This window comes from Lepidochelys kempii, chromosome 6 (genome assembly GCF_965140285.1).
Source record: "Lepidochelys kempii isolate rLepKem1 chromosome 6, rLepKem1.hap1, whole genome shotgun sequence".
NCBI lineage: Eukaryota > Metazoa > Chordata > Testudines > Cheloniidae > Lepidochelys > Lepidochelys kempii.
The window spans coordinates 43,385,441-43,412,880 of NC_136385.1; the positions used below are offsets into that span (position 1 = coordinate 43,385,441).

At 41.9% G+C, this 27,440-nt stretch overlaps 1 protein-coding gene across 3 annotated transcripts in view; it reads left to right on the forward strand.

Annotated features, from left to right (window-relative positions):
- Positions 1-27,440, forward strand: part of DCDC1 (doublecortin domain containing 1) — a 420,018-nt gene that overhangs the window by 321,008 nt on the left and 71,570 nt on the right. For all 3 annotated transcript variants that reach the window (XM_073347762.2, XM_073347767.2, XM_073347768.1), the window contains exons 20-21: positions 23,540-23,663; positions 26,652-26,833. In XM_073347762.2, coding sequence (XP_073203863.1) covers positions 23,540-23,663; positions 26,652-26,833 — 306 coding nt within the window. The remainder of the gene's footprint in view (positions 1-23,539; positions 23,664-26,651; positions 26,834-27,440) is intronic.

Below are 27,440 nucleotides of genomic sequence, written 5' to 3' on the forward strand. Positions count from 1 at the left end.
CGGGCCCTTATTTGCATAAAAATTAATCACAGAAAAATGTAAATTGATAAAATTTTGCCTGGCTTTTCCCCCCTATTCGAGAACCCATGGAAGGCTCCCAGAAGCAATCATCTCAGTATGGTGCCGCATTGGATGCTGTACAAATGATCACATTTGTGTTGAATACTCACTCATTTAAATGTCAGCACTGATGGGGTGGTACATCACTAGAAAAAATGAAAAATAAATACACAGCAGCTGAAGACTATCAAATCTGTGGGCACTCTTTAGAGATATATGATCTAATCTGAAAAAATTGGTGATTAATTATCCTTTTTCAGAATGGTAATTGTTTTAGTATCACACCAGAAAAAAAATCTGCAATTTATTTGGAATCAAACAAAAAACAGTAATGTTAAATAAGTCATTACATCATTGTGTTTATTAGAAGGCTGCAATTAATTCCTAAGGCTTCTGTGGTCTCCAGAACTACATAAAATGAAACAAAAGAATATTGCTATTAATTTTCAAACATCTTGCAAATCAATTTAACCAACATAAAATGACTCAAAGTAGTAACAATTCAAATATACAAACTGAATTTCTCCATCTGCAGTATATTTTTTTGTTTTTTTTATCTGTTTGTCTAGGTACTTTATATGACCTCATCAGAGTAAATGAGCCTCTCACAAACATTAATGAATTTATCTTTATATCATATCTGTGAGATGGGGAAATATTATTATCCCTATTTCTCAGATGTGTAACTGAGGCACAGAGATTACACAAAAATTTCAAAGGCTCCCGAGGGGCTGCAGCACGGAACCTATCCGTCTCTTTTTAATCTTGTACTGGAATTCTCACAAAATACGTTTCTCCTTCATTATAGCAAATACTTCACTTAGAACAGTGAGTGAGCTGGGAACTGTGTTGTAGCTCCAGTTCTCTGCTCTGGCTGAGCTGAGTTCATCTCAGTAATTGATGGAATTAATACTTTATGCCATTTTGCAGCTCCCAGATTCAGGAAGTGGTCACTAGCATAAATTAGTGCAACCCAGGGAATGCAGCTTGTCTGTTTCTGAACCGTGCTTAGTAAACAGCTGTACACACTCGTAGTCCATACCATTCAATTCCTCACCCTCATGTCCTGTCCCAACACCAAGTGGCAGGACCTCCTACCATCTGTGGAAGGTGATGAACTCTGGTGGGCCAATTTGTATTCCATCCTGGTCCCCTGGCCCACTGGGGATATCAGATGGCGGCTCTTTCATGGATCCATGAACATGGGTGTGTACCTAGCACGGTTCACCCACCTCCCTGACACTTGCCCCTTCTGTGGCATGAGGGAGACCCTTGAGTGCGCCAGGTTGCAGCTCCTTTTCCAGCTCCTCCAGAACCTTTTCCTCAGGTTCTGGGTGCACTTTTCTCCGCACCTCCTGATATTTGCACACGCAATCCATGGTCCCATGAAATTGAAAAATCCTTGTCAACCTCTTTCTGGCACTAGCCAAGGTGGCCATGCATCATACCATGGGGAGGATGCTGGACATGTATCTGGGCAGAGTTCCTCTAGGTCATGTCCACAGGCTCCCTGGATGCCTTTGAGGAGCAGTGGGCACTGTCTGGGGTTCTCTGCTCAGAGTCCCCTTCTGGCTCCCTGCTTTTTGAACCTGTGAAACTCCCCTCACTGTTTTCTTCATTTGTTGTTCCCTGAATTTACATGAGCCCTGGGCTCAGTGGCTCCTCCCCTTTGGCTGCTGAAGGGGCTGGAAACTTAATAGGTGCACATAAAATTCATTTTCCATTCTAACATAGAACCATTCACAACACATACATAAGTGGATTATGAAAATATTCTTTGGGGGGCTGAGCAACCAGGCTCCCAGCTCTGTGTGGAAGGGATGGGCAGATCCCACTCTATACTCCTGTGCATATGTAGGAGGAGCCTACACTCTCTGGGTTGGTGGCAGGCCCCTCTCTCTGGTGAATCTTGAGGGGTAGGGGTGTCGCTGTACAGTCTCCATTCTGGTTTGGTGCAGAAGAGGTGTGGGACTGGAGAGCAAGTCTGCTCTGTGCTCACCCCTGGCAGCAGCAGCAGCTCCTGTCCTGCAGGGATGCTCTCCAGTCTAGCCTGTTGGTTCTTGCCATAGAAGGTGCTTGCCACAACATGACACGTATCTGCATGCAGGTAGGGCACTAACTGCCACCCAGTGATACCCCTCCTTTCCTGGCCCTAGTGCCACCAGGACGAAGGGCTTTGCCTGCTCAGGCAACACAGGGGGGCAGTTAGTGAGCTGGTAGATTGATTTGGGGGGGGGGGAGGCTGAGCCCCTCTAGCCCTGGTCATTTGCCATATATGAATGCACACATCTAAATCCTCACAACCAAATTAAAATGAAGAACCATAACTCCACATTCAACCAAAATAGGGCATTTTACCAATAGACATGCCATAAAGTCAGTGGCCTACCACATTAAAGTCAGTTGGAGTTTTGCCATTAATTGAATTGGAGTCAGGATTTCATTCAGTGCCCAATAGAAAATATAAGGTCAGAGTTGCATTTGCTTGTGATAGCAAGGAACATGTACAGTGAGTCAGACTATGTGAGAATTGAAAGTGAGTTGATAGTGTAGTTGTGATGTCTGTGAATATGGCTGAATAATATGAGATTTGGGGTGGCAAGTTATATTAGTTGAGGTTATGTGGATATAAATGTTGGCATAACTGCCAATTTACGTGGGTTTTGTAGTGATTGCATTGGTGGGAATTGCACATGGGCAACCTTAAATTGAAGTTACCAAAGTTTTTTTGCTTGGGGTAATTTCTCAGGGCTTTTAATAACCATATGTCACTGCCGATCGCTGTTCACATGGATAGTTTTCACTGTTGGTATCCTTATTGTATCCTCACCTGCCTCAATCACAGTTGAATCCTCATGTCCCCCATGACTCACTTCACCCTGCTTCTCCTACTTGTCCTCTGGACATGTGCACTCCTCTCCTATGTCCTACACACAGCAATGTTTCCCCCATCTCCTCCAACATCTCCCACACCTAAACATCATCCCTCCAATACTCTGCTCCCCACAATGCCACATATTTTCCTACCACATTCAAATCTTAAATGTTGATATGTATCAGCACTGGGACAGTCCATGGGCATGAGGATAATCTCTGAGGAGGGGGGTTGGGATTATAGAGGGCCTGAAAGGGTAAATGAGTATGAAGGGGGACCAGCATGGGGAGCAGGGGTCTGTGAAAGGAGCATGGGTTATAATTGGTACTTGGGGTGCAGGGGCCGAGGTTGGCAGAAGTGGAGTGGAAAGCAGATCCACTGTTGTGAGCCATTAATGGTTCATTGGAGAAGATCAGCGCCCTGGAGAACCTCTGGAGGTTAATCACAATGGATCTCCTCTCCCCTCTGCATTTGCCACCCAAGCCTTCCTATTTGAAGAGCCCATTTTTTCCCGTATCACCAGTCACCTTCCTGTGCCCCCTCATACCTCTGCTCATCTCCCCATCAATCCACAAAATCTCCTTAGTACTGCTTCATGGTGTGTAGAGGATGATGCAGATGTAGGAGAAGCTTGGGGTCTGGGACAGGTTTCTCTTGGGAGGCTCGTGCAGATAGTCAGGCTATGGTGGGATGAATGTTTCAGCAGAGAGGCATCAGCTAGAAGGGGCTGCCTGGCCAGAGCTGCTCACATTGAGGCACTTGACTGGTGGAAGTCCTTGATGAGCTGATGCCTCAGTTCAAGGCACTCATCTCTCTTGTCACAGCTTTCTGTACATCACAGGAGTCCTTCAAGCATTAAGGAATTAACAATACCTGCCTCCCCTCCTAACTCCACTACACAGAACCCAGTCAGTCCCCTGTTCCCAACATGCCTGCTTAATACTATTGCGTCACACATCCCAATAACAATCCCTCCCACACACACATCACAGACACCTCTGATCACCTTCTAAAGCCCCCTGCACAACCCCATTCCCATCAACATGCTCGCCTGTTCTCTAGCCCACCTCCATGCTCACCTGGGATGTGTGTAGAGCACAGCTGGCAAGGCAGGCAGACAACAACAGAAAATGGAGGTTGCTGATGGAAGATGACAGCTCCATCAGATACTCTTGGCATAGCTAGAACTCATGGCAAATTAATGGAATAATGTCTGTTTGGTGATATATAGAATGAATGCATGTTTGGTGTTTGTGGGGACTTTGGCTTTTTTAGCCTGAGAGAGCAAAGCCTGGGACCAAAATTTCAAAAAGGGAGAATTTGTAACTCTTTCCTCTTCCAAAATCAGTAGGTCTTGTACAATATAGAAAATACAATTTTCCAAAAAAGAGCTTGAGTATAAAATTTGGAACGTAAATTCAGCCATTTGAATGTGAAAAAACAGAGAATTCAGTCCGGCTTTAAGTGCAATTCTGAATGAAATCTTAAATGTAGAGTCACCAGAGCCACCTCTTTAATGTTTCATTTCCAATAGCACATTACCCCTCACACCTGCTAAGAAAATGATTTAGTTCTAACCCAGAGAGAAGAGTGCCATCTACCTAATCATCAACACTGCTTCCTATAGTGCCCTGGGTTTTCCTTGGAGGTATTCCATCCAGGTGTCAAAAATGCCTGACCCTGCTTATAAGAATAGGAGATGTAAGCCAGCCTGAGATATATGACTGCAAATTTGGTTGATTTTACATATCTACCATAATTATTTGTTTGAGGATATATTTTTAAAATCTCATGTCTATTTACTATAATTCTATAATACTATAATTCTGTCTATTTACTATAATTCTTTTGTTTTCTGTATAGAGATTTATTTAGTCCATAATCTTCAAGAACTTCACTCTTGTGACTTAGAATAACTGAGAATAGTTTTCATTTGGATGGTATGGAAGCCTCATCTCCTATAATTTGTGGTGAGATTATCATAAACGTTGAGGACTATCCATTAACAGGATGAATAAGATAACCATACAGGTGCTTTCCATCCCATAACTTCTGTGCCTGCAAGAGAGGACTGTGGGAAAAGTTCCATGAGGAACATCTTGTTGAGCTCCTCCCTTTTCATACTTCAGGGACAGAGTTAGGGATTCCACCCCTGATATCCCTGCACAGAATATTCCATGGGGCCTGCCATGCAAACTTGGCAGATACTTAGAGATATGCAGAAGACCAGGACAAAGGTGTGAATATCTATACCTCTGCAGCTTGTCTGGCCTGTCATGTCCCCACATCTCTAGTGTAGTGAGCTCCATTGGATCTGTGCTACATAGAAGCTTCCTTGGCCATGGCAGGCTCCAGCTGGAGAAAGGAAGAATAATATAGAAAAGATAATTCAGCCCCATTTTTTAGTATCTTTTATAGGGAATTTCCACATGGTTGGAAGGGCAGAGGTCCATCCACCTACCCCAGTCTGTATAATCTCTGCACTTGGAGACAAGAGACAGGAGGGGCAGTGCCATGGAGACAGGAGACCCTTATGTGGATCCAGGCCTGTGAGAACATCGGACAAACAATCAGCGTCCATAGAGTTTTGTGCCTCCTTACTTTGAAGACTCATTCACTTCACTCACATACAGTAGTTTTTAATTCCTTGATAAAGGCAGCTGAGGTAAATGCTTAATCTCTTTCGAGACAATGTACCCACTTACACCAGTGTACATTGGAATAACTCCATTAAATCCAACAGATTTACACTAGGATAAGGCCCTGTTAGAGATCAAAGTCTGTAGTATTCCATTGTTTGGTTTGCACAGAGCTTCTTTAAACTACGTGGGCAGCACCTGTCCCCAGAAACTGAAATATCACCAGATGTGCATGACATACATAAGTCTGCATCTTCCTACTAGGAAAACAGAGTGACAGTAAGACAGAGAGAAAATTTCAAATCTGCTGGTAAATTTGCAGTAGGAATCATGCACAGCCGTGTGTAGCATATTTGAGATAATGCCACTAGGCTGGCTACAGACAAGACGTTCTCTGTTGATTTTATTTCATTTTGTAGATTTAAGAGGAGAGCATGCTCCAGTTAGAGTAATAACAGATTAGAAATGCCAAAAATATAAACAACAGAGCTTTTTAAAAAGAGGCAAATGGTCAAATGAGCGAAATATACATTTTCAGGTTCACCATACTTCTGCTGTTGCCTTCAGAATCACCATTACCCAAGTATAATTACAACTAATTCTGAATTAATATCCTCTGAGATTCCTATTGAATCTGGTTTCAGTAGTGTCTTTAGGTGACACTCAATCTGGCAGTGTTATATCAAATAAAAATACTTTTTGTGAGCCCAGATCCTGGTCTGTGCCAGAACTACAATCAGTGCAACTTGGGAGTGAGGGGATAGATGGCTTTAAACCACCTTTGAGGATATTTGAACCTGGGGCCACCAGTTTACAATCCCTGTCATAAGTTACTATTTACTCAGCTGCCCAGGCACCAAAGAGGTCATTTTTGCAGTCAGGGATTGACAGGGCATAAAGGCAACCTGGTCCATGCCCCCTAAACTAAGGATGTAAAGTGAATGGTGAAGAAGTTGCTATGGCAGCCCTGTCAGATCTTTTGGGTTTAAGGGTGGCTTGTGTAGGGACTGGTGCAGTTGCTGCATAAGTGGGTCATGGATTGAGGGGGAGTCAGGGGAACACAATTACCCTGTCTGAAATAAATGGATTAGTTTAATAAATCTGAGGGGAGAGCTGGATAGGGATTGGGAAGGATTCCCACTGTTAAGATTTTAATAAGTGCACTTTTGGAAAGTCTTGCTCTTGAACAACTGCTGTATCTCTGTGGGGCCACACTATTGGCAATGGCCTTATGGGACATGTGGTGATGTCTACCTTGTGTGGCTCCTTCTTTGTTGTAGGTGGGAACAACAAGAGCAGTGACATTATAAAAACATTTTTGTTTAATAGAAAAAGTGGGTGAGGTAATTTCTTTTAGTGGACCAAATTCTGTTGATGACAGACACACCTGTGTAGCTCGAAGGCTTGTTTCTCTCACCAACAGAAGTTGATCCAATAAAAGATATTACTTCACCCATCTAGTATCTCTAATATTCTGAGACCGACACAGCTACAACAACTCTTTATTTAATGATTTTTATGGAAATGAAAGCCGTCAGGAACAGTATCCCCAATAATGTCACAGCAAACCTGGTGGCTGAACTTTGTGACTTTGTCCTCACCCATAACTATTTCACATTTGGGGACAATGTATACCTTCAAATCAGCAGCACTGCTATGGGTACCTTCATGGCCCCACAGTATGCCAACATTTTTATGGTTGACTTAGAACAACACTTCCTCAGCTCTCGTCCCCTAATGCCCCTACTCTACTTGCGCTACACTGATGACATCATCATCTGGACCCATGGAAAAGAAGCCCTTGAGGAATTCCACCATGATTTCAACAATTTCCATCCCACCATCAACCTCAGTCTGGACCAGTCCACACAAGAGATCCACTTCCTGGACACTATGGTGCTAATAAGCGATGGTCTCATAAACACCACCCTATACCAGAAACCTAGTGACTGCTATACTTACCTACATGCCTCCAGCTTTCACCCAGACCGCACCACACGATCCATTGTCTACAGCCAAGCTCTATGATGCAACCACATTTGCTTCAACCCCTCAGACAGAGACAAACACCTACAAGATCTCTATCAAGCATACTTACAACTACAATACCCACCTGCTGAAGTGAAGAAACAGATTGACAGAGCCAGAAGAGTACCCAGAAGTCACCTACTACAGGACAGGCCCAACAAAGAAAATAACAGAACGCCACTAGCCATCACCTTCAGCCCCCAACTAAAACCTCTCCAACGTATCATCAAGGATCTACAACCTATCGTGAAGGATGACCCATCACTCTCACAGATCTTGGGAGACAGGCCAGTCCTTGCTCACAGACAGTCCCCCAACCTGAAGCAAATACTCACCAGTAACCACACACCACACAACAAAAACACTAACCCATTAACCTATCCTTGCAACAAAGCCCGTTGCCAACTGTGTCCACATGTCTATTCAGGGGACACCATCATAGGGCCTAATCACATCAGCCACACTATCAGAGGCTCGTTCACCTGCGCATCTACCAATGTGATATATGCCATCATGTGCCAGCAATGCCCCTCTGCCAGGTACGTTGGCCAAATTGGACAGTCTCTACGTAAAAGAATAAATGGACACAAATCAGACGTCAAGAATTATAACGTTCAAAAACCAGTCAGAGAACACTTCAATCTCTTTGGTCACTCGATTACAGACCTAAAATTTGCAATTCTTCAACAAAAAAAACTTCAAAAACAGACTCCAACGAGAGACTGCTGAATTGGAATTAATTTGCAAACTGGATACAATTAACTTAGGCTTGAATAAAGACTGGGAATGGATGCATCATTACACAAAGTAAGACTATTTCCCCTCCTACTGTTCTTGTAAACTGCTGGAAATAGCCTACCTTGATTATCACTACAAAAGGTCCCCCCACCACCCTGTTCTCCTGCTGGTAATAGCTCACCTTTCCTGATCACTCTTGTTACAGTCTGTATGGTAACACCCATTGTTTCATGTTCTCTGTGTATATAAAATCTCCCCACTATATTTTCCACTGTATGCAGCCGATGAAGTGAGCTGTAGCTCATGAAAGCTTATGCTCTAATAAATTTGATAGTCTTTAAGGTGCCACAAGTACTCCTTTTCTTTTTATGGAAATGCAGTTGAGCATATAGTGGGTGAGAAAGTCTACGCAGTCGGAAAAACATTTCTCACATCATTTACCAAACAAATGAGAAAAGCAAAATTATTTCACTTGTATATGAAGATTCTTCATGTTCATTTTCTGGAGAAACCCCTTGTAAAAGAGGACTGTTCTGTAGTATGGAGGTGAAGAAAATGTTCCATGAAAATTCTGCATAGCTAAATCACATTGATCAGCACAACAGTATCCCAAAGACAAAAGCACATAAATATCTAGTTTCTCAAACCAGTGTATTACCTACATCTAATAAAATACAACACAGGAGAACAAAGGAGAAAGAAAAAGGGAAATCTACATGGTATACCCAGTAACCAAAACTGATATTTTAAATAAATATGGAGTAGACACATGTATTTATATAAGAAAATAGAACAGCACATGCTCTCTGTGTGTCTCTCCTCTTCTCTCAAGCAGGAATTGGCATGTTTTAGTAAAATATCTGGAGAGATATTTATGAACAAGGAATGCTTAGCCTCAAAATAAAAAAATAGATTTCATTGAATAGTTTTCAGTTCCTTTAACTTCGGTGCATCCAGAAATATTGAGTTTTGGGCTACTAGTATTATTTTCAAATTTTTTGAATATAGTGTATTGGGATTTAATCTTCAAATTATAAACAAAGATTAAACCAAAATGTGATTTATGATGAAAGTGTTTCAGTATTTTCATCTATTTTCATGAAACGGCTATATATTAGTTATATTACACATAATACGTAGATATGAATAAGCTGGTTATAACTTAGACATGTAAAAACCACAGCCCAAATTTTCCAAACCTAATTTAGGTTCCTCTATTGCTATTTAGGCATCTGAGTAAAAGTAACCTGATTTTCAAAAGCCCTAGTATCTACAGCTCCTATTGATTTCAAAGGTGCTCACTTCAGCATTTTAGAAAATCAAGTCACTTTTATTTAGGTCCATAAATATGAATTTCGGAGCCTAAGTTTAGGCACCAAGGTTTGAAAAGTTTGGCTTATGTCTAACAAAAGTAAATACAAAAAATGGGCCATGGTATGCAAAGACAGAGCATCTGAAGAAAAATCATTTGTCCTTGGCAGTAATAGAATGCTAATCTGTTAATTTTTTCGTACCTGTTTATTAGAGGCATGCTGATTTGGGCTGGTGTTCTCTAAAGTAATTATTGCATACAGTATCATGCTCAAATTATATACTGTTCTGCATTTTACTTCATTATATTGTTGGAGTCAATGTATTTGTTTCTTGATAGAAGATGGAAAAGTCTTGATTTTAACTTCAAAAACCTTATTTTCTTAACTCTTTGTTTCCTGTGTGGTATTCAACTCAGTTCACACAGTGCACTCTAGACAGGCAAAAGGAGAAAAGGCCTATGCTGCCAGCTCCCCGCAACAAAAACATTCTCTCTCAGACAACAGACCTTCCTTTCAATATTTCAACCAAAGGACACGTAGAAGGAATTCATCCACAACCATGAAAGACCATGGAGAAGGAGCAACAAAGATGGCCAAACAGATAAGAGTCAAACAATATCCTCTAGGATCCTCTGATGCCAACTGTATTTCCACTTTGGTAGAGCACTAGACAGCAGCTGTTCAAGGGAAAATCCGACATCTTTCCCAGTTTTTTCAGAAGCTGTCTAGAACAGCTGGTTTTGATTTGGTACCAGTTCACAAATCTACACAGGCTGCCATTCAGAGATATATGATCCAGGATCCAGTCATCTTGTGTTGCTGAGTTCTTACTCCCTTTTTTGGGACCAACTAGTGAAAAAACTGCAGCACGCTCCTCACAGAACTGCATTTTACTTGAAGGCAATGAAGAAAAAATATATCCCTTGAGGATACTGGCAGCTATATCTGCTGCTCTCACACAAGAAGCAGCAGTGGATAGAGGGAAGACCAGCCACTTTTATGTTACTGCATGCCACATTCCTGTGCTTCAACTCAGGATTCCATTCAGATGTAGAGTTAACCAATCCACTGCTGCAACTCTCTGAGTCATGGACTATCATATCATAATTAAAGCCAAGCTAAGCTCTAGATGAAAGAAGGCCTTTGCCCAGGTTGAGCCTTCATCATGACAAGCACCAGGAGCTCAAAAAGATCTTTAGGGTCCATAAAGATGCCCAAAGAAAGACTCAAGAACACATTCAACAGCCGAGAGAATCATTTTGGGGAACAGGTGGAGGTCTGGCTGAAGTCAAAGGCCACCCTGCATTCTCTCAGGCCTGTGTCTTATTCCTCATGCCTCTCCCAGAGGGAGGGAAAGGAAATGCTCCTTTTTAAAGCAGTTTTTTTCTTTGATAGCTGGCTTCAGGAGATGCCTCACAAACACCATTCACGGTGCTGGAGCCCAAATCACCAGCAGAAAACAAAGGCGCTAAGCCTCCTTTTCAGAAGCACCAAAACCAGAAGGGTTTATTAAGGTGTCTGGAGCACAAAGCTAGCCTGACACCATCTACATCCTGCCATGATCTCCCTAAGAACCTTTTATCCCCATTTCCCCCTGATCTTCTTGACTACACATGGCCCATGCATTGTTCAGTGGGGCTTCCTCTTAGCCGAAAGACATGCTCCTGCTTGAAAGAACCATTAAGACTATGTCAGTGGATCTTTTCATTATACTGTCATCAAGGCACAGGCACCAAAACTAATCCAAAATTAATGCTGAGCAGTGCAAGATCAGTTACCAACAAACAATATACAACCTCATCAGCAGTGAAACATCTGATACAGTTTGCATCACAGAGACTGGGCTGAATGACTCCATGAACCTTCTACTAGCCTATCTCATCCCCCAGATTACATAGTCCACCATAGACCCATATGAAACAAGATGGTAGGTGGCACTGCAATTATCTTCTCAGCAAACATCAAATCCAAAAGAGGTGCCACAAGTAAGGCATTTGAATTCATTCATGTAACAATAGAAACCAGAGGCAAAGCTAATGTAGGACTTGTGCTCATTTACTGAACACCACAGACTAAAGGACTCATAAAGGACCTTACTGATACTTTGTCAGTGATGGTGGTGAAATATTCCAGATTTATCATCCTCAGAGTCAGACTTCTGCATTCATGTTGACAAGGCCATATATGCAAAAGCAAACAAACAAACAGACAAACTCATCTCATCTCATCACTTGCCTCCCTAGGACTTTCACAGATCATCCCTGGCCTATCCCACACAGCTGGTCTCACCCTGGACAGGTTTTTGGATTAGATGTCAATATCTAGGACATCACAACCCAGCTACTGACTTGGACAGACCATCACTTCACTAAAGCAGTGGTCATCTCTCCCACTTCCCATGCAACAAGACAAAACTCTTGACCCTGATTTGATCATGAAGATACTCAGACTCAAATTTGAAAGTATGCTAAAAGACTGCAGCACTCCTCCCACAGGATGGAATCATTCTGGTGAATAATCATCATTGTACCCTAGTCTCATTCTTCAACTCACTGGCTCCCATACAGCCCCTTCCTCCCCATTGCCCATATAGGTTGCCTGGGTTTTCTGACACCCTACCCCAGATGAAGAGAGAGGGTCAGAAACTCAAACACCAAAGGTAGAAAACAAAGGCTGGAACAGTTTGTAACATAAAAAATTTCTCCAAGCCTAGAGTGAGGCTGTATTATAGGACAAGAGAAAATTTCCATCAGCCTCCATTGAAGCTGCCAGATCCTGCTCTAAGGAGCTACTCAGGGTGCTAACCACTTAATCAGTCCTGGGTGCCTACAGCCTACTACAGAACCCTGCACAAGTGCTGTGAAGAGCTATCATCCTACTTCACTGAAAAGATTGTGCACATTTGGGACGGCTTCTCTAGACAGATCCACTCCATCTAAAACAGCCAACAAACAGCCCAACTGCATTCCTGTAGTTCAGTGCATACACTTCTCAGAAAGTACTGGACAGCCTCGTGAAGTCCAGGCCCAAGACCCGTGAATCGAACCCATGCCTTTCCTAGCTGATTAAAGAGAATCTTGAGCAAATGAAACAGTTAATGCTTCATTCAGGGAAGAAATCTTGCCTTCCTCCTTCATACAAGCAATAGTGAAACTGTCACTGAAGAAACCCACACGGGATACATCCATACTAGACAACTGCCTCTCAAACCTTCTGCTCCTGAGAAAGCTTATAGAGAAGCTATCCAAAGGCCACCTACAGGCTTATCTAACTGAAGCAAATATCCTAGACCCATCATAAACTGGATTCAAGCAAGGCATGGAACTGAAACCTCTACAGTGGCATTGTGACAGGGCACAGCTCTCTGCTCCTGTCTTCTCAGACAAATAGCTCTAACACCTTCAGTTTGTAAACCCTGATGTGTAGTTTATTGGTGCTATCTCAGCCACCATTCCATTACAGTCCCACTCAGCAACTCTGTTTACAAACATCATCCCCTTTTGCCAGAGAGAAGAGATCTCTCCACACAGAAATCTCTCTTTACCCTGGCCCTGCTAGCCTTTCTGACTTGCTCTCTCTTTCTCTCTCTCATTACCCCCTTGCACTTCCTTCCCATATACCTTTTTGTTCTTCCAGTTAATGGATTAACTAGCTTCTTAGGTACCCCAGCTCAGACTGATCTAATAATTAGCCCCAGCTTCCCTCAGTCAGTCCCTTCTTTGGGGAGACTAATTGGACTAACAGTGACCAGAGTGCTGGTTCAGCTGCTGGTTCTCAGCACTCTGTCACAGGCAGTGATGTATCATCTCCTGCTGTCAATGGATGGAGGGCAAACATCCATTCTTATCCTCCTGTACCTCTATGGAACATTTGATACTGTTGACCATGAGATAATGTTCTCCTGAGAGAGATGTCAGGGGAATGTAGTAAATGGTTTAAGTCCTTCCTGGAGGAACATACCCAAAGAATAGTGATAAGAAACTGCACATCCACCATTAGACTCTTACTTGTGGAGTTCCACGAGGATTAAATCTCTCTCTGGTTCTATTCAACATCTGCATGCAGCCACTAGGTGAACTGCTAAGATGACATGGACTCAAATGCCAGCAATATGCAGATGACACACAACATGCTCTATGTATCCTTCGCCACATATCTACCACCAATGTAGCCCAGTGCTTGGAGGTGATCAGCTTATAGATGAAGAGGTTTATTGAAGCTGAACTCAAGCAAGCCACAGATTATGCTGGGAGGCACAGGAAAACATTTTGAATAGTTTACAGTTACTGTGCTGTCTTTTGGTGGCAGGTTCACCCCCCCCCAATCAGTCCATTTCAGACCATTGTTTAGGAGTGCTCCTATAATTCTTCACTGATACTAAGCTTTCAAACAGTAGGGCTTTTTAACATTCCCAGCTAGCAAGGAGACTCCATCCCATTTTGGTGGATGATGTCCTGGCCTTCATTTTAAACACCTTTAACATCTCCAATCTGGACTACAGCAGTGTAACACCTGGGCATGAAGCCATCAGTACTTAGCAAACTCCAAGTAGTATGCAAGGCTTCAGCACATCTCCTCAGCAACACAGGCTACTGCAAACACATCAAATTTGTCTTTTGTTCTTTCCACTTGCTTCCCACAGAATAGTGGGTCAAGTTCCAGGCCTCAGTCCTAAAAAGTGCTCAATGGCCTGGTACCGGCATATCTAAAAGATAGCTTGAGTTCCAAGGTGAAGACCATGGTTAACCACTTCACTCCTTGGTATGGTCAACATTTCTACCACAAGGGTAAACCTCATAAAAGAGTGGACAGGAATGGACTTCGCAGAGACTCAAGCACTGATACACAATCGTCAGGGGTGGAGACAATTGGTTGATTGCTCATCAGTGATGGTGCCCCAATGACCAGTGCGGTTATGGGAGTGATGAAGTGATGGAGTGAGAATGTTGTCATACTGTGACCTTCAGTGAAGAAGAATGACAGGTCTTCTTATTTGTTCATTTATTTTTCTCTTAGACAAAGGCCTAAATTATCAGAAGTTACTCATTATGAGATTCTTGAGTTTTAAGGTATTGCAATGTGGACACTCAGAAAAGAGGTCAGGTTTTCATATTGTGCTGTACAACTAGTCTCTGCTAACTTGGCTCATATATGGTATCTCAAATAGAGAACTCAAAAACTGTGGCATCCTAAATCACTAGTCACTTTGAAAGTTTAGCCGAAATATCTGACAACTTGGCCCTCCCTGTTCGTGTGACCTCCCCTTTACACCTTTTTGGTGATTTTCCACCTTAAATGTTATATTGCTTCTTATACATTGTCATTTAAAGAGTTCAAAACAATTGTTTTGAGGGGGGAGCAGAGGGACAGGACCTATGATATTAGTCATTACTCATGACTGATAGCACAGAAGACTGGATCTGTGGCCACTTGACATGGCTCTTTAGTAAGGACAGCCAGACATGCCACCTACAGGGCCAGTCTGCACATGTTAGCCCCTACTGACTTCACCAGAAGAAAATAAATGAACAGATAAGGCAAATCTGGTTTGGAAAAAAGATTGTGTATAATTTTGCCAGCAAAGTGGAAAAATGTCAGCAACTGGAAATTTAAAAACATAGATCAGGCTGTCTCTTGTAGCTTCAAATGAAACTATAAGTGGTGTGCCTTGTCTTCTTCTCTTTTTTTTGTAATTAAGATTCTTAACACATATATCAAGTCTGGGGTTAAACTTCTGATACTTTGTCTTTAAACTTGCTTTGAGCTGTGTGTCTGTGCTGGGGGGAGAGAGAGAGAGAGATTTGCTAGCTATTGAGCGCATGAATAGTTTTATTTTACTTTCTGTGAGGCATCTACTGAAAAAATAACCCACACAATTGCATCAGTAATACACTGAATAGGGAAATTAAATTATGTTAACTGGAAGTAACTGCAGTGCAGCATCTAGAAAACTGTCTGTCAGGAGGCATTTTGTGAATCACTGCCTCCACCTAGAGGTATTTTCGGGGAATTATATGACTTTCAAATTCCTCCGTGATAAGTGATACTACAAACATATGAAAGGCTGTAAGGATATAATTTATTTTATGCACATATACAGTCATTACAGTTGCATCCATTAATGCCATTGCAATTGAGGATCTGTCAGTTTTTCATCTGTAAAAACACAATTTTCAGGGGTTTATAACTTGGCTATAAAAATTCACACTGAGCTGAAATTTGGCAGCCTAATAGCACTTTCTGCAAAGACCTTTTGGTGAATGCTGTGAATGTTCATTAACAATAATACACAAAACCTGGCAGAACCATCATTGACCCACAGATATGCGATTGAATCCAAAAGAGCCTTGGCAAGAGTATGTCAGTGGCATGTTTTCTTCCTTCTCTGTTTCCAGCACTATTAGGAATAGAGAGAAAATAAAGCCGTAAAAATTAAAAAAAGAATAAGGATCATTCTTAAACCCACAAAATAAAAATATTAATGGCTTCGTAGTACCTTATAGGCACTGCTGGGTGCCAGGGGAAGCCCCAGTGGCAGTGCACAGGATAGTCCTAAGAAATGAGTCTGAAATTCCATCCTGTGGAGTTTCTACTGCAAGGGTTTCCAAACAATAAAATACTTGACATGCAGGATTCTACAAAATTCTTTGATTTCCTTTAGCAAATTCTTTCCACTTGAATTCAGGTTTTTAAAAAATGTGCAGATTTAGTCTTGCCCTCAGTACTTCCCTGACCTAGCTGAAAAACTATTTGAGACAATCCCAGGAGGCCTGTCTAGAAGAAAATTCTCTCAAGATTAAATTTACCCCAGTGCAGAAAATGTTCACGAAGTCCTGTGCATTATTTGTTCCACTTTAGTCCTGTGCTCAGAGCTTAATTGGCATTAGTTTGTCCCCAATCCTATGTGTAGTAGCATGAAGGCAAACTGCTGCCCCTATGCACCACACGTTTCAGGACTGAGTCCTTAAATAGTATTTAGGGCCAAAGCCACCTGTAAGAACACTTCCTAGAAGTGAATTTCAGCCTTGATTCCCTGCACCCTAAGCTGACAATCATCCTCAGTTTCTACCTTGACCCCCTTTGAGGATTAGTCAGGCATCCTGCGGAGTCTTACTGACTGGTGGACACCCTTGAATGGATTTGTAGTGCCTTGAGGTATATCTCCCAGCAGCCTCCATTGTTTTGTCAAACTAAAGTTCTGAAGGGCTTAGAAAGCCTAAACATTGTGTTGTTTTTTATGGGCACAATAATAATAATAATGGTTTTAAGTGTAAAACCATCTTCCTTCCTGGTAGAAAAGATAATAATAAGGAAAAAACATCAAATCTGTCATATTCCATAAATCCACTCTCATCTGTGTTGGTAAGTTTACTGACACATCTTTTCACATAATATTATTCCTGGGGGGGATCTGCGTGACTGTGCACCCACAGGAACCCTCCTCCCTCCCGCAGAATTCCTGTGCTTTCCTGCAGAAAATGGCAGGAAAGCAAAAGGAAGCTGCGCAGGGGGAGAGGCCGAGGGATGACCCCAGGCACAGTTTTTTTAGGGGGATTGCCCCCCTCCAAATGGAGGTGAGGCGTGGGAGGTAACATAGATTATGTGCCACAGCCCCCCACCCCCATTTCTGCAAGTGTAGAGCTGCCCAGCTGAAGGAGGCTGCATCTAGGCTCCCCTGACTCTGCAGCTGAATGCCACCTCCTGGGTCCTAGTCCCAGTTGTGTTCTCCTTCTGTGTGTTGGGAGCCTTCCTGTTTTCTGTGCAACAGTGAGTGCCCGCAGTGGAATAGGGCAGGGGAAGGGAATATGGGAGTTAGGGAGGGGGATGGAGAAGAAAAGGGGATAGGGTAGTTGCAGGGAGAAGTGGTAGCCCAGCATGCAGCATCCCCTCAGTAGCAGCTGGGGCTCCCCGATTAAGCAGACCCACCAAACCCTCACCCTGACAAGCCCTACCCCCCCTACACCTAGACCCCTCTAATGAGCCCCAAACACCCAGACCCCAACCCCACTGATTCCCTACCAGCTGCACCTGGACCCCCACCCCATCAATCTCCATGCCTCCAGCACCCAGACCCCCCCACTAAGTCCCCCACATCCAGACCCCCCTCACAAGCCCCATCTCTCCACACCCAAAGCCCCCCAGCTGAGCTCCAACCACCTTCGCCTGGATCTCCTGCAGAGTCCCATTGCCCCCGCACCCAGAACCCCTCCATGAGCCCCTGGGCATCCAGATCTCCCACTAAGCTGTCCATAGCCAGATTGCCCCACACAGAAACCTCTTACCCCACACCTCGATCCCTCCACACTAAGCCTGTCCGCACTTGGATTCTGCTGGGCTGAACCTGTCCACCACACCTGGTGCACCTTGTGCAGAGGGGCAGGGGTCCGGGGTGTTTCTGGTGAAGGTGCAGCCCTTGTTCTTTGTCAGGATCAGGTGCAGCCTCACTGCTGAGTCCCCGTACCGGGGGAGGTGGAGGCTTCAGGGTGACCTCCCACCTCAATGCAGCCAGTGGCCTGTGCTCCCCACTGCCATGCAGGAGCTACATTTATTTATTGACAACATGTACAGAATTTTGCAGAATTTCAAAATATTGTGCACATAATTTTTGGGGTTTTTTTGGCGCAGAATTCTCCCAGGAGTAACATAATTCTGGGCCACATTTTGCCAACCTTACTTACACTGAGTACTACCTTACCCCATAAATATCCCCATCAATTTAACTGGGACTGCTTGCAGAGTGAGATACTGTTTACTGTAAACAAGTGTAGCAGAATCTGGCCCTGTACTCTGTGTTCAGTGGACCAAGATAAGAAGAAAATTTTTTCTTGTAAATGTCCCTATTTTTAAAAGGCATACTTTGAGCATTTTTAGAACACAATTTTTAATGTTTTATGAAGTGGCCCCAAGCTTTTTTCCCCAGGAATCCCTTTGGCATCTAAGTGTCCCAGACCCCTTTCATTTCTTTCATTTATGATATTATCGGAACAGCCCACCCCCATCCTCCGAGCATAGGAATGCCTATGCCAGCATGAGCTCTCATGCATGGTGCGTGTGAGGTAACTCTGTGTGGAGGACTCCATTTGGAAAACAAAATGGCATCCTCCATCTGGCAAAAGTGCCGGAACCCTATCTGGCACATTCTGGCCCTAGCTCAAGGGATAGACCCGTGCATAAACCACAGCGGACCACCAACAGTCTGGAGACCCCACTTTGGGAACCACTGGGTTATTATATGTCATAATACCAAACATATATACTATTTTAAAAGTGTTATCACTGTAATACACATGCCTTAGTGTACTGCCTAACTGACACAATTACAGGACTAGCTGCACCTCTTTCCCCTTCTTGTTCCTGTAAATTTTTCCTTACAAACTGCTATTAAACTCTAGGAAGGATTTCTGGAAAAATGCACCATAAAACCAATTATATAGCTGACATACATCAATGATATTTCATTCTCTGGACAAATGACCTAAACTGCCACAACTTCAACAATCACCACCCATCTATCAAACTCTCTCTAGAACACTCCCATATCAGCATCAACTTCCTTGACACCACAATCAGCTTCAACTATGGAACAGACAACTATATACAAGAACTCCACGGATTGCCAGACTTACCTTCACAGATCCAGTAACCACCCCACACACCAAGAAATCTGTTGTCTACAGACAGGCACTCAGATACCACAAAATATGTTCTCAGGAGATAGTCCAAAATACATACTTAAACACACTTAAAACCACCTTCACCAAACAAGGACACTCCACCAGAGAAGTAGATCACATCATGGAATGGGCCATCCAAATATCCCAAGAGAACCTGCTTTGGTACAGAAAAAAGCCCCCACTGACTGTACCACCCTAGTTGTCACCTACCACCCCACATTGAAACCTGTACAGGATATCATCAAACAATTACAACCCATATTTGATGGGGACCACATCATGAAAAAAATCTTTCCCAAAACCCCTCTTTTGGTTTTCAAACAGCCTCCCAACCTTCCTGAGTCAGAAGCAAGCTCCCCACACACCAACTCAATGTGGCACTAGACTGTGCCAGAACAACAGGTGCACAACCTGCAGACATATCTCCGCTGCTACAACAATCAGTATGCCCTGCAACACATCTTTCAAGATCCAGGGGTCTTACACATGCATATCATAACATGTGGTATACTTTATCTAATGCACTAAATGCCCCAACAACAACTATGTGGATAAAATTGCTGTGCTCAAAGAGACAATCACTATGCTCACACAAAAAAGTGATAAAAGACAAAAACACCATGTCACCTGTGGGCAAACACTTTTAACAAAATGATCACTCAATATTGACCTCTCAGTCCTCATCCTCAAAGGAACCTTTCACAACACCTTCAAAAGATGAGTTTAGGAACTTAAATTCATAACTTTGCTAGACACTAAAGATCATGGACTCAATAGAGGTATTGGTTTTATGTCTCTTTACAACAATCTGTAACCTACTACCCCTCCTTTTTTCTGTGCCTACAGAGGTGTTAATGGGCTACTTACAAGGTGGTACCTCTTAAGCTTAACAATCTCTTCCCAGTGTGACACTCTGGTTTTCTTTCGTAGACCTGAAGAAGAACTCTGTGTAGTTCAAAAACTTGTCTCTGTCACTAACAGAAGATGGTCCAATTAAAGATATTACCTCACCAACCTTGTTTCTCTCCTAAACCAATATCTTAATACAGTAGACATCCTAATAACCAGGTTAACATACAATATTCACAGATTATTACAGAGCAGCTCCACATCCATCACACTAACATCTACAGTATGTTATTTAGTAAGTTGTGTACATTTTGTATTCAAAGTCTCTATATATGCACAATACAAGCTTAAATACATATGCTGTATGCTAAAATTTGGTGGGCTTGCTTCTCGGTTGCCCTGCACCTTCTGTAGTCATTAACATCAGTGTGAAGTGGGTATGAAACTTCACTATTATGAGTTAGTATCATTTTACAGCCACTTCACACTGATGTTAATGATTATAAAAGGTGCAAGGCAATGGAAGATCTGGCCCTGTATATATTATACCAAATGATTTTTTTCATATGCTATATATACTGTGACGGGGCAAGGCCAGATGGCTATAGAAAAGTAGTGGGAGATAGACATATTAGCTCCAGGCTAAACAAATCCCTGGTACCAGGTTAAGTGAAATGGAAGCTGCGCCAGGTCAGTTAAGACACCTGGGGCCAATTAAGAACTTTCCAGAAGGCAGGGAGAAGGCTAGGTTGATTGGGACACCTGAAGCCAATCAGGGGCTGGCTGAAACTAGTTAAAAGCCTCCCAGTCAGTCAGGTGGGTGTGCATGTCAGGAGCTGTGGAAGGAAGTTGTGCTGTTGGAGAGGCTGAGTAGTACACCCCATATCAGGCACAAGGAAGGAGGCCCTGAGGTAAAGGTGAAGTGGAGCTTGAGGAAGTGAGGGCTGTTGTGGGGGAAGTAGCCCAGGGAATTGTACATGTCATGTTTCTTAAAGGTCAGCTACCATAGCTGATACTATTAGGGTCCCTGGGCTGGAGCCTGGAGTAGAGGGTGGGCCCGGGCTCCCCCCTCCCCCACACCTTTGCCCCCTGATTAATCACTGAGACTGGGAGACAACAGAGACTGTGCAAGGAAGGATAACTTCTCCTCACCTCCCTTGCTGGCTTATGATGAAAATGGCTCAATAGACTGTGACCCTTATCTCTAGAGAAAGAAGGGTTACGTGGAGGGTCACAGTGAACCTCTGAGGCTAGCAAAATCTGCCAGGAAACACGGGACCCACAGAGGCAAGGACAGAGCTTTGTCACAATACTCTGTGCACAATATACCCTTCTCCATGGCAGTGACATATATACCTTGAGTGGGAAATCGATTCCAGAGAGTATGCATGGTACTGAACTAAGATCGCTTCTCTATTCATTCTTAATTTTTCATAGAAATACACAAGTAACTTCTTAAAGGTTCAGCTTTTGTGTACTTATTAACTGGGGCCCTATACATTTTTGCAGCATCCACTTCTCCTACAGTGGTTTGCAAACATAATGGAACAAGTTCACTCTCTATTCTTGCTTGGTTCTTACAAAGCCAAAACCAAACCCATTTCCTGAGTGCATTTTCTGTTATTTCCAGTTGTTCTGACTTACAAGTGATAGCCAAATATGGAAAAAACTGCATTCGGGAATAAAGACATTTCTCCGTTTTGGAAAACCAAAATGGGAATAAACAGAGCATGTCTGCAAATATTCAGTATTTTTTGGACTGAAACTGCACAAGGGCTTCAGCTGTTTCTATGCAGAGTATGGTGTCTTCTAGCTCTTCTGTAGCCATAGAACGTTTGGTCTGCATTGACACATTTCCATCTTTGTCATAGAGCTTTGAGAAGATGTCAAATATGATAGTTATGTAAGTTTGTGTAACAAGTATACATGATCCTCTTATGATGTTCTTTGAAATTTACTAGCTCAAATTGCTTTTATTATTTTTCTGTCATTTCATTTGCAAGTAATCCATGGGTACATTTTAATCTCAGTGGCCTCGGTTTTAACCAGCAGTCCCAGTTAAACCCACAGGAGGGCCTGCTTCCCATTCTGTTCATTCTACTAATTCTTTCTAACAGCTCCTTTTGAAATGTAGAGTCTGTATGCTGGAGACCACAGATAAATGATATTCTTTTTGGAAGATGTTCTGAAATATACAATAGGGGATTTTAGGAAATCTGCATTACATTACAGAGAAGAAGAGGAAGACAATGAGGACTCACAACCTGTAAGGACTTGCAGAAATTCATGGAAAGCAAGTACCTCCCCATACAAAATACAAATTACTAAGAATATATATACTTAGTTTCTATTCTAGGGATTCTATTCAGGATGAATAATCAAGATTATAAATCAAAATCTTCTGTCATTTTAATAAACCTGGAATCTGTAGAGCAAGTAAGCCAAAGAAAGTTTTATGTTAAGATGTCCCATATCTTTAGTTGAACAATATATTGGATATTATGGCTGAAAATCAGGAGAGCATCTCTATTCAGAAGAGATGTTTCAGAGTAGCAGCCATGTTCGTCTGTATCCGCAAAAAGAAAAGGAGTACTTGTGGCACCTTAGAGACTAACAAATTTATTTAAGCATAAGCTTTCGTGAGCTACAGCTCGCTTCATCAGATGAAGAGATATTTAAGCATGTTCTTAAATTTAAGTATATGCATAAGTCAAATTGATGGGACTTAAACACATTTGTCCTTAAGCATGTGCTTAAGCCCCTTCTATATTGGGGCCTGTATTTATAAAGGATTACTCCTTGATTTTTTCTCTTTTTAAATGAGCACTGAAATTGCATTACTTTCTGATGCTTGTAGATAGTTGTTAATGACACTTTAACCTTGCAACTCATAGCTACTTATCATTTACTTCAGTGTGGTATGTAACTAGGCACAATATGAAAATTACTTTAACGACTAACATGGTGTGCATTCCATCACTCTCAACATCATGTATGGTCAAGGAACCATTCAAAGAGAAGGATCAAAACTCACGTCAGAATTCCAGGCATTGATCCTGCAACTGAGTGCAACTGCACACAGTCAATTGCAGGATCAGAGCCCAGTTTCAAAGCTCAAAAACTCTCTGACTTGGGTCAAATCTGAACGTTCCAAGATTTGGGGAAGTTAAGGTTGAGAGGTGGATTTCAAACCTCCAGCTTCAGGAGTTTTTGATCCAGGGTGTTAGCTCACCCATCTCAAACCATATCCGGGATTTTGGTCTGCACTATCTCTGGAGAGAAAGTTGTAGCTTAACTGCTCAAGAATTATTCACATTTGGAAGTGTAATTATAAAAAAAGAGATTCAACTTCATTTTTTTCAGATGGGCTATAAAGCATGAAGGGACAACTAAACCAGACCAGTGGAAACATTCCAAAGTGGAGAATCCTCTGTGGAATAAGCTGACATACATGTGGCCTCTCCTTCCAAATGGAGAACTTAATGAGGTAATTTCATGCATTCAAGAAGTAACAACACATGCAGTAGTTTGTTTTGTTTGCTAAACATCTGCTGAAGCCGAACAGATGTGATATACTGTCCACACCATGCCATGCCAATTTCACCTTTTGGAAAGAATAAATGAAAATAGATGCTGGTGTTAATGCAAAAATGTCTGTTTTTAATGAATTATTGCAAACTGAATGGAACTTTAAGATTTGTTCTACCAGTCCTTAATTCTGAAACACCAATACTTTGTCATGGATACTGTGTGCTATTTAACGTGCAATTCAATGTTTAACTTTTCATAGAAAAGATAACATTTACTTTTGGCTTTTATATTTTCATGGTTGATTGTAGCAATACTCACCTTTTAGTCAAACATTAGCTGGCAGTAAAAGGGATATTGTCTGCACAAGGCTGAATTTTTCTCCTAGAGATTATTCCATAGGTCATGCTTCAAATCTGCAGTATGTACTTTCATTTTTTATTAACTTTAGCCGGTTTTATCGGTATTCAGTTATTTTAAATGATAGCAGCATTTTTTGTTTGTTTGTTTGTTTTGAAAAACAAACAAAGACCCAGTTCTGCTACCTGTAACACGTAAATCAGTGTGTCTAGTTATGGAGTAAGGTACTACTCAGAGAGAGTTAGTATGGCAGAACTGGATCCTAAATGAAACGATATTCAGCCATACTGAACCTAGACATAGAAGATTGTTTTTTATAAATGAAAACTAAACTTCATCTGGAATTAAACTGGAAGTTGTCTGTTCCTCTAAGTGAACATTATTTGTCAGGCTGCACAGTGCTGTTAGCCACCAGTGAGTCTCATGAATTTGGTACAAATGTACTAATATTGACAAAGCAAAAGTTGAAAATTCCATCCCCTCTATTACAAATATATGAAAATGAGGATTTAAATCCTTGACTAGCAAAGGGAACTTTGAAGATTGGGGAAGGAATTTATACAATAAATTATTCAAACTTTATTAGATTTCAAACAGATTTTTTAAAAATTCTTAATCTGCAATATTCACAATATTTACCAATCAAAAAATTGAAGATGAGGCATCTGTTCTTAGTGAAAGGCAGTATTTCTACTATATTAAAACAGTTCAACATATATATAGTGGAACTGGCGGACTATAGTACCAATTCCTATTTCAGTAACACCCAGCAGGTTATGGCAAAGAAAGGAATATTTCTTTTCCTTAAAAAAATAAATTAGGTAGGAAATGAAATGCCTAAAAATAGAGAATGCAGCATTAAATTGTGAGATCAAGCACTAAAAACTTGGTATTCCAGAAGCTAAGTTTGCTCTAGCAACATTAACTTGATGCACTGTACTTATGTTCCTGAAACGATTGACTCTTTGTTGCTCTCTCATTGTATCATCTCTGAAGTCCTCATTGGGTGGCCCTAATCTCAAATTAATCGAGATAACACTGGCCCTTTGTCAACTCTTGACCAGTGTGGGACTTTCTGAACCTCCTCCTTCCTCCGGTAATTAATTCAACAGCATGTTCTCTGGGTCCTGCTGCTGCCTGCCACTGTTGCCCTCTATTATAATCCTGGGGTATCTCAGATGGGACCCACTAGTTACCCTGAATCTCCTGGGACCCCCAGCCCTGCATAGGGGAGGGCCATGGCCACGTGTAACCATGGCAGGCTCCTCTGCCAACTCTTTGCAACTGCTAATCAAGCATGAGAGGGGGGTCAGATTGGAGGGGCAGGGTTTATATAACCTCCCCACCCCAGCTGAACAAGGATCAATGACTTATTGAACCCCACCAACTCAGCTGATATTGCCAGTCCAGAAAAAGCGTCCTGCCTCCTCCCTACCTTGAGGTGCACGCTGCACTCAAATTATAGCCTGTGGCCATTGGAGATCTGCAAACATCAGGCAGGTCACATGGTGCTGGTTCCTCTTCCTTGTTTTTACAGTTCTGCTTCCTCAGGTGTCTAGGCTCTTCATTGGGGAGAAAAAAAGTCTGGATGCCCCTAGAGGTAACTGGAAACAAAGAACAGAGACAACTTAGCCACCTGCCCTGAGGCCACTACCACATAGAATAAGAGCAGCATCTCTCAAGAATTGCACTCCTGAGCACCAACAATCAGTCAGGAGCTGCCCATCAGAGAGAAATCAGGTGTCCATAACAGAAATTCAAAGGAATATCCAGGGGAAGAGGGAACTAGGTAGTTGGGCAGCATATCCAGAAGATCAAAGGGGAAAAGTAGGAACAAAATAATGTGGGAGAGGAAATGAAGATCAAAAGGAGACAGTGTGATTAATAAAGGGAAAAAACACTTATTCCTAGACATTTTCCTAATAATACTTTCCCATTTAAGTGGTTGTTGTTGTTGTTACAAGGATATTGTGCAATCACATGGAGATTTTCCATGAGACAGTATAGGCCCTGATCCTGAAAAGACTTACATGTGTGCTTAATTTAACTATTACAACCTAAGGGGACTACTCACAGTAAGAATGTTAAGCATGTTCATAAGTGTTTACAAGATCAGGACCATAGTTATTAAGATGTGTTCTATACGGTGGAAAAATAATAAAAACTCCTACTTTAACACAATTCCTCCTTCCCAAACTACAGAGTAGCTTTGGTCATTCATGTCTGAGGTTTATTATATACTGATAAAGGGCATCTGATTCAGACTATTGACAGACTCTAGCATTCTTTCTCCCTTTCTTTGTTCCACTGAGAACTCTGAGGATTTTGTCCTATTTTTTCCCTTCCAAGATTGAGAAGCCAGAACTCGATAGTTGCATAAGTGCTTTTGAAAATATTTCATTTTGTCTGTCTTTCCATCTTTCTAGGTTCTTATACCTCAGCCATCACTGTGGTACCTTAACTTTACTAAGGTTAACTTTAAAAACATTGAAATGGTTTGGGTAACAAAATAAAAACCAAAATAACAAAATTATTTTCTGGACTACATGTATTAAACTTAATGAATATTTTGTTATTTTATTTAAAGGATTTTGACTGGCCAATTGAGGGATTGCTGATTCCAAACAGTCCTTCACTTAAGAAACCATCTGGCAAGAAGTCAGATTGGTATATACCTGTGAGATTGAGGGCTTTGCACAATGGAGACAGGGACAAAAGCAAGGCTATCACCATCATTGGACCTGAGGTTACAAATGTGCTCAACAGACAGTAAGGAAATAGCAATTTATTTTAATAATGTCATAAACTACATAATTTCTTAAGACATATGGTTCACTTTAACTTGCATATATCTCCAATTAGAATAACTTTACAATGTGTTACTAATAAATCAAGAATTTATGCAAAATTTACAATATTGTCTCCCAAAACAACTACTTTTCTTACTTTGAAATAGTAAAGAAAAAATGTACACACAATGTATTAATTAATTCAAACTAATTTATGCTGAGAATACTTCTTTGGTCATTAACCTATGATATGTGACCTTAAATTGTCAAAGGCCTGCTTGCTCAAAGTCTGTTGTTGACAGTACATTATGCTGCTGTGCAGGGAGACCCAAGTTTATTAGCAACTTCTTTTCCTTGAAGCCAGAATGCATGACTGAGTTTATACATTATACATTATCTGGGACAGTGCAAGCCACACTGGTGTTTTAGAACTTCCTGCTTTATGACTGACTAGGTAGCACTGTTTAAAATCGTGGAGATCAGACTCCTCTATTTGGCCAGGGGATGGGTAGGTTTTGGAAAGCGACACAGCAAGGTTCTCCACCTCAACACACTAATAGATGAGCGCCTCTGCCTGTGTCAGTTGG